General features: G+C 45.5%; 1 protein-coding gene across 1 annotated transcript; it reads right to left on the bottom strand.

Moving 5' to 3' along the window:
- Nucleotides 1-4,002: 4,002 nt before the first annotated feature.
- On the bottom strand, nt 4,003-7,203 carry LOC124665475 (PHD finger protein At1g33420). The gene is made up of 5 exons (XM_047202885.1): nt 6,781-7,203; nt 6,262-6,391; nt 5,764-5,979; nt 5,036-5,647; nt 4,003-4,954 (listed from the first exon to the last, which is right to left on the bottom strand). The coding sequence occupies exons 1-5, from the start codon at nt 7,118-7,120 to the stop codon at nt 4,105-4,107; spliced, it is 2,148 nt and encodes a 715-aa protein (XP_047058841.1). The 5' UTR covers nt 7,121-7,203; the 3' UTR covers nt 4,003-4,104.
- Between the last annotated feature and the right edge of the window lie 675 nt (nt 7,204-7,878).

The following is a 7,878-nucleotide window of genomic DNA, read 5'->3' as shown; positions in this document are numbered from 1 at the left end:
AAAAACGAAGTTAGTTTTTAGTCGACTGAGAAATGATCATGTCTTAATTATGTGTACCGAAAAATGTAACGGTTTTGCTATGTCTCAGTCAATTGAGATTTTCTTAAGTGTAAGTCACTTACAAAAATGTACTTTGAGTTGCACTTTTCTATTAAAAAATACAATTGCAATTTTCTGATAGAAATGTGCAAGTGGATCGAGTTATATTTTTCCTTTAAACTGTAATTGCACTTTTCTGAGTTGCTTGAGACTTAAGAAAATCTCAGGCAAGTGAGAGATAGGCACACCCAAAATGTAATTGGTGTCAAAAGGAGATTTTTTTTAACCAAGTAGGCCAATTATATACTTATTTTTTAAGGGAAAGTAGGCCAATTATATTAGCACCCGCTTCCGAGTCCCGACCCACAAGGTGAGATCTCCTCCTCCACGGTTTCCTCTCCACCGTCCCCCGCACACCCAGCCACCCAGGTTTTTACCCTTGTTTCCTCTCCCAGTCTTCGTCTTCCTCTCCCGAGTCCTGACCTGACCTACCTCTACCTCCAGCAAGCTCCAATAATCCCTCCCACCCGATGCGCCTCCAAGAACCATCTCCTGTAGCCTGCCCTAGAGCTGCCGCGCGCCTTTAGCTCAGCGTGTCGCCGCCTACGCACCCGCCGCCTCTCGACCCCGTCGCCGCCACCGTCCTGTCGCTGCTACCTCGACACCGCCGCTCGTCAATCCCGCCCAATAGGTGAGCTTCTTTCATCGTCGGATTAGGTAAATTCACATGCCTCCCACAAATTCCGGATGCGTGCGTGCGATGGTGCAAACCCTGCGCACCGTCTTGATCCGGCCTAGCTGGACCTCCGAGCTCCGGTTCCTGGTCGGCCGGATTCTAGGGTTCCACGCTTGCTTACCGACCGCCGCGGCGTTCGAAATTGGCCATCCCCTGCCCGCGGATACTTTGGGATGCTCGGAAAGAAATCTGACGCACTGATTTAGTAGCATTTAATTGCGATTAATGTCTGCCTAGGTCGTCAGAATCAGATCATTTTAGGGCGCCCCTAATCCTCTGCGTTTCCGTGTCTTATGTGTCAAGACAGGGGGCTGGAAAGGCTGATGCGTCCTCCTCTTCTCGATGCCTTTTTGGTGCATTGCTCGGCAGCTGCTCTGCTCTTCTCTGCTCAGGTATTCTATTCATGCTCTTCTCGGGTATCCTTTTTCATGCTTGGGTGCACGATTGGGCACACCTTGCTTTTGCTGTTCCGAATCTTTGGATCGCAACTTGCTTGATTCTGTGCTGTTTCTGGATATAAATATATGCGATAGCGTCTTTATCATTCTTATTAATTAAGGAGGGGACAAGAATCGTATCTTTGACGATTTTATCAAAATTATGTTAGCCTTTGATAGAGTCTGTATGATCCTTTTTGGTGATCATCCTTTTGGGGGGTTTGCATTCTGTTTGTTCGTTCCAGAGAAAATTGTTGCTAGCTCATTTTGCACGATGAACACCAGATTTATCATGTGTGGAACCTAAAAAAAAAATCAAGTTTGGTCTTACTTCTTAATTGCTGGTGGAGTCGTAAAAGTATTGCCATGGCCAAAAAACCAGCATCTTTTGTTTCAAGCATTATCAGGCAAACCGAGAACCCCTTCCACTGTTTTATAATTCTTAACTCAAATGCTATATTGCTTTGTAAAACAGATGCTAGCTGTGCTCATTTTGGAACCCTTGATAAGATGTGGGTAAGCAATGCTAAAGTGGTGGTAATCAACATGCTAGCCCTCGGTCAATCAACTTTTTTACAAAGAGTCGTATCTTTGACGATTTTATCAAAATTATGTTAGCCTTTGATAGAGTCTGTATGATCCTTTTTTGTGATCATCCTTTCGGGGGTTTGCATTTTGTTTGTTCCAGAGAAAATTGTTAGCTAGCTCATTTTTCTTCGAGGTGGTACGATGAACACCAGATTTATCATGTGTGGAACTTTAAAAGAAATTAAGTTTGGTCTGCCTTCTTAATGGCTGTGGCTAAAAACCTGGCAGAGTTTGTTTTCAGCATTATCAGGCCAACTGAAAACCATTCGACTATTTGATAATTGTTAACTGAAATGCTACATTGCTTTGTAATACGAATGCTAGTTGTGCTCATTTGAAATCATATTTGAAATCATTGATAAGATGTGGGTAAGCAATGCTGAAGTGATCAACAAGCTAACCCTCGGTTCAATCAACTTTTTTTTAGTCCATACCAGAGTATCCAAGATCCTTACTCCATTCAGTATTATCACCCCATGTTTACAACATTCTTCTACTTTACAGGATCTTGTATAGCAATATGGTCTACTTATCTGTTATTTATACCATGACTTTGTATCGGTCCATTTTTGCATTTACTAAAATTCTGGTGAGGATACATGATATAACTATCAATATTTCGAATGGATGACACACTTAACCGATGCTTTTGCGGTTAAATTAAATATTCTTAAAATTAAATATTCTTTAGTTCTTTAGGTCTTAACATTGTACTACACTCTTATTAATATATAATTATATGCTGGGGAATTATTCTATTCTCCTTTTTATTTTGCCTATGAACACTTGAGCATTGTATCTTTAGGTGCTGTTACGATGATATATGGGCATAAACGTCCAATCTCCAGCATTGATTCACTCTTTAAGGGTGATAATATAACACTTAAACTTGCATCTCACCGATATGCCCACTCCACAAATGGCCTTCAATACATTTTCCAGCACTGGAATATTTCCTCATTTGTACTGATGCTAGTCCTGATTCAGATTTATAGTTACAAAAAGATGTGGGTGATAGTATAGCACTTAAACTAGCATATCCCCGATTTGCCCACCCCAGAAATGTTCTTAATACAGTTTCAAGCACTGGAATATCTCATCATTTGTAATTGATGCTGGTCCTGATTCAGGTTTATAGTTACAAAAAGATGTGTACACTTTACAACTTGAATTAGTTCTAATATCATTAGTGTTGTTAGATTTTAAACTACTGAAGTCTGTCATTATTCATCATAAATTGAGTTGCTTAATCACACTGTTTCCTATGCAGATCTCATGTTCGTCGCCCACCTGTGTTATCCATAAAGAAACTGAGAAAGCTCATTTTGTAGCATAAATGAAACATTTGAGGTCTGTGGCCTGTGTTTCTATCTCCACACTTACTATTTGCTTATAGCTTATTACCTGTGCTTTCATGCCTAAAAGTTGGCAGTGAATTTTCATTTTACAGGTTTGTCATTTCAAGCATCAGACCAGGCTTTAATTTATTATATAGGATAAACCTGAGGACTGAGGTATGTAATTGAATTTTTTTACATTAATCTAATTTTGGAATTGTGTTGTTTCACTTTGAATGCACAAAACTGGGAAGTACTGAATAGGCTCATCATGTCTTTATTACATTGGCATCTCCATATACTGTTAAGACAGTGGGTGATAATAATGAACCTAAACTGCATGTCCTTTCTCATTTCCTATGATGGAAGTTCACAGCTTTGTTTACTTGCCAGTGAATGATACTCCCTCCGTTTATTATAAGTTGTCGCTGATTTGTATGTAGGTAGACACATTTTGTGTACAGATTCATCTGAATCTGCAACAGCTAATATAGAACAGAGGGGGTGCTACATTGATACTGTTATACATCATTTTTTGTTGTTGAAATTAGTAGCTTACGAACAACAAATCATAAGGTTAATATTAGGATTATTCATCAAATAATATGTAGTATTATTTTGAATTGTTTTCAAGACGCTCATCCAAGTGTTGAACGAATGATGTCAATTACGCTGCACTATGCCGTAACTGTTGTCATGCCATCTAGAATTTGTCTGTCTAATAGACAAATAGCTGTGTCATGTTGGAAATGCCTTATTATATTGGAACTCAGCTAACTTTTCAAGTTTTAATGCAGTAATGCAGAGGATTCACAGAGGAAGTGCAACTATTATTTTGGGAGAGAATAGACAAAATCACTGGTTCGAAAGACAAGATTTCATTAACCACTTAAGGTCTAGAGAGGCCTCAGGCTCTGCTCATCACTCTCTCGCTCTCAGTATTTACATTTCACTACATTATGTACAGTCACCCCACGGTTGCCAGGCGCCCAAATTTGCCTGCACCACCAACAGATCCAATCTCATCCTTGCACCTGCCAGCAGCACCCATATCCACTCTGCCGCCGCCACTGCCACCTCCACCACCGCGATTCTTTCCTTTGCGTGGACTTGCACACTTCCTACAGATGAACTTATCGGGGACTTCTTCAAAATCGCTGATCCCTGAGCACCTGGTGTGCTGCCAGACTCCACACACATCACATGCCATCATCCTCTCACCATCATCGTCCTTGGCACCACATGTACAGTCCACCGTCCAGTTCTCCAAACCCCTCTCCATCCTGAACTGTACAATTCTCCGGTGATCCCCAGTGCACCGTCCTCTAACCCTTACAAGCTGGCTCGAGCCAAGCACATGCTTCACAGGTGTTGTGTCACTTAAGTTTAGGAAGTCAGGGAGCTGTTCAGCCTGGAAGCTATGGAACATGAGGTACGTTTCTTGAAAGACCTTTGCAGCCTGGATTTTCAGTTGACCGAGGGTAGCACTTTCTGGTAAAATTAGAAGTTCCATCGGTGGTGCAGTGTAGTCCTTTGGATGATCAAGCAGTTCAATGGAGCAACTCACAGAAAGCAGGTTTGGGTTCAAAACAGATTCTGGAGCACTCTCATCATAGTGTTTGATGAACTGCTTGCAATCCAGGATTTTTGCAGCTGCATTGTGTGATGATGCAGCCACCACCTCTGGTTGTGAAGTCAGCATCGTTTCAGGGTTCAGCAGAGCATCATAGAGGAATCGAAGATCGTGTACTAGATGCTCAACAGAGGGCCCAAACACAGTTGCGTCTACTGGGGACTGATTGGAGTATGTTTCCAGCCTGCTTGCCATGAATACAAGTCAAGAGGATTGCCTAATGAAGTTCTGCAAAGTAGAGCAACATACTGGAAATAAGGTTTACCTGTATTCAATTGCACTAGTCTCAGCATTGCAGCGGACAGCAATGAAATGGCCATCATCCATCAGTTTTCCTCGCAGTCCTCTAAGGGAATAATCCAGCAGCTCCTGTGAATCAACAGCCTTGGATGCAGCTCCCCTAAGTGCACGCCAAGACACCCAGCGTCCTGTCTCTACAGCACGGAGAATCTTGAGCATTGCAGCTTCGGCTCGATCAACATCTTCTTTGTTCCACATGCAGAGCACATTGGATTCAACTTCTCCACCCATCACTGGTTTTGACTTCTCGGCATCCTTACGGGCTTGATGAAGCAGGTGCATTATGAACCGGAAGAGGTCCCTCACAGTCACAAGCTGTCGATCGGATAGGGCCCAATACAGAGCAATCGTGTTCTGTAATGGGGTCCTGATGGTGTTGCGATGTGAGAAGTACAGCGCCAGGTGTATGCCAGAGAGCACATCGACTGCCTCTTGGTAGGTGTCTGAGGTATGTGCAAAGCTACCAGCGCCAAACTTATAACCCCATTCACCATACCACGGATGACCACTTGTGATGGCATGCAGAAGCCTGTAGTCCATTCCATGCTTCTTGGATATGTCCATGACAGTGACCTTCCTGCAAGTTGGCAAATGGCATTCTTAGTGTTGTGTGTGGCTGGATGGGTTTTTGAATGATGGTCAGGTTCATGTCACGCTAACTGCAGCGCCACCAACAACAGCAAAGCCGTTTACCTCACATGCAGCACATTGCAGAGGCGATCCCAGAAGCTCATTATGTCACGGCCAGTAAGAAGCCTTGATCCTCCTTCCCGGCCATTTACCCTGAGAAGATGTCCATAGCCGTTTGCATGAACAACTGCATGCAGCAAGTGTGAGGAATCATCCAGATGCAGGTATCCACACTCTTCCAGCTCCTCGCCTTCCATGTCAAAGTTGCACAAGAGGCACCTGGAGAAGAAATTGCATCCATTGTCAGGATACTTTGTACTAGTATCTTTGAGCAGAAGAATAATTACATTCACAACACACGGAATAGGTGCTCGGAACATACTGTACAACCAAACTGCAAATCCAAAGCATGAAGTCGAACAAATTGGGGAGCTTAGCATGAAGGGAAATCAACTGCCCATGCGATTAATTTCTTTGGTGGTATCTCAATGTTACTACCGTTACACAGAAAGTACTGTATGATTGTTCTGTCCAGAAATTAACAATGCTGGTTGCTCCCACCTTGAGTCTGCCGCGGCCATGGGAGTCCCGCAGCGGAGGCAGCAGGTGCGTCGACGGCCAGCCATCTGGATGCTGTCGTTCTCGATGATGAAATGGTACCGCTTCCCGCACACCGGGTGCCCGCTCCATCCTGCAACCGCAAGACAGAGATGCATTAGAGAACGATATTCAATCACCGCTGCTGTTTGATTGTGACAAATCAAATCAGAGAACATGAAAACGAACATGGACATTGTGGATTGAAAAGAGAACTAAATTTGCATAAAATCCTTTGTTACAAAGAAAAAAAATGTGAAGGAAATTCTGCAATGTCAGGCATTCGTCCGTCAGTCACTCTCAAACAATTAGCGCACCGCCAAAATAATAAAAAACTGAAATAAATAAAAATTAAAAAGAGGACGGAAGACATTATCTTACGAACGTTTTCCGAAAAGAAGAAAACAATTTTATAAGGGAAAACAATGTTTCAAGGACAGACAGAAAAAAACAAAACAAAAAAGAAAAAGGAAAGCAACTCACCCACGACTCTGCACTGATCACAATAGACAGATCGCGATCTGAGCACATCCTCCTCCACGACGTTGAGCTCGACCCCGCATCCACCACCGCCACCGCCGTCGTCGTCCCCGTCGTCGCCGACCCTGAGCGAGACCCTCCACGTGAGCAGGTGCGGCGGGGCGGCGGCGGCCGCCGGCGAGAAGATGGAGGGGAGCGGCAGCAGGCGCGCGTGCCTGGCGAGGAACCCCCTGACCGCCTCCCGGAACGTGCCGGCGGCCCCGCCGTCCCTGGGCGCCGGGAACCCCGCAAAGGCCTCGACCCGTGTCCTCGCCTTCTTGAGCGGCCGGCCGTTCACAACCATCTCCCCTCGCGCCTCCGTCGGATCTCTGCAGATCTGGCAGATCCACCACCGCCGGCGTCCTCCCTCGTCGTCGTCGGACCAGATCGGAACGGAACCCGGGTTAGGGTTGGCGACGGCGGCGGCTCCGAGATAAAGAGGAGGGAGGTGATGGGGTCGATTCCTTCGAGGGGAAGCAGGGTCCCCTGCGCCCGGTCCTTGTACGCCGAGCGCGGCGCGGTGGTGGCCGGGCCCACGGGCAGAGAGACGGTGTACGGTGGGACGGGTCTACGCGGCTCGGGATGCGATCGGATGGGACGGGCTCGTCAGGTCGTGGCAGAGCGCTAACCAGGGTTGGGTGGGTGGTTGGGTTGGGTTCGGTTCCGGGGCTTTCCGAAAGGATAGCGGCAGAAATGGGAGGGAATAAAGGCCCGGGGTACGATGGTCATTTCGTGGCCCCGGTTTCCGGAGAGGACGATTGCGAGGGGTGGTCGTGGCCCCACGCGGGTGGAATGACCGGAATGCCCCTGTTGGTGGTCTTCGGGGCTCGCGCTTTTCTGGATCTGTTGGCTGCTGGGTGCACTTTGTTGCAACCTACCACGTGGCCATGGCCCTAACCAATGACATCGGAGAGGGGAAAAGGAGTGGTTGCGGCAAACCATGTACTAGACTCTATTTTTGAAAAAACGAGAAGTGACGATTTCCTCGACAGAAAAACAATTGCACATATCTGCAGTATCTATAAATAAAAGAGTCGTAGCATTTGGTTTCCAGAGTTGTTT

Source organism: Lolium rigidum, chromosome 6 (genome assembly GCF_022539505.1).
Source record: "Lolium rigidum isolate FL_2022 chromosome 6, APGP_CSIRO_Lrig_0.1, whole genome shotgun sequence".
Taxonomy (NCBI): Eukaryota; Viridiplantae; Streptophyta; class Magnoliopsida; order Poales; family Poaceae; genus Lolium; species Lolium rigidum.
Note: the sequence above shows the minus strand (reverse complement) of the source record. Positions and strands in the feature narration are given on the sequence as shown.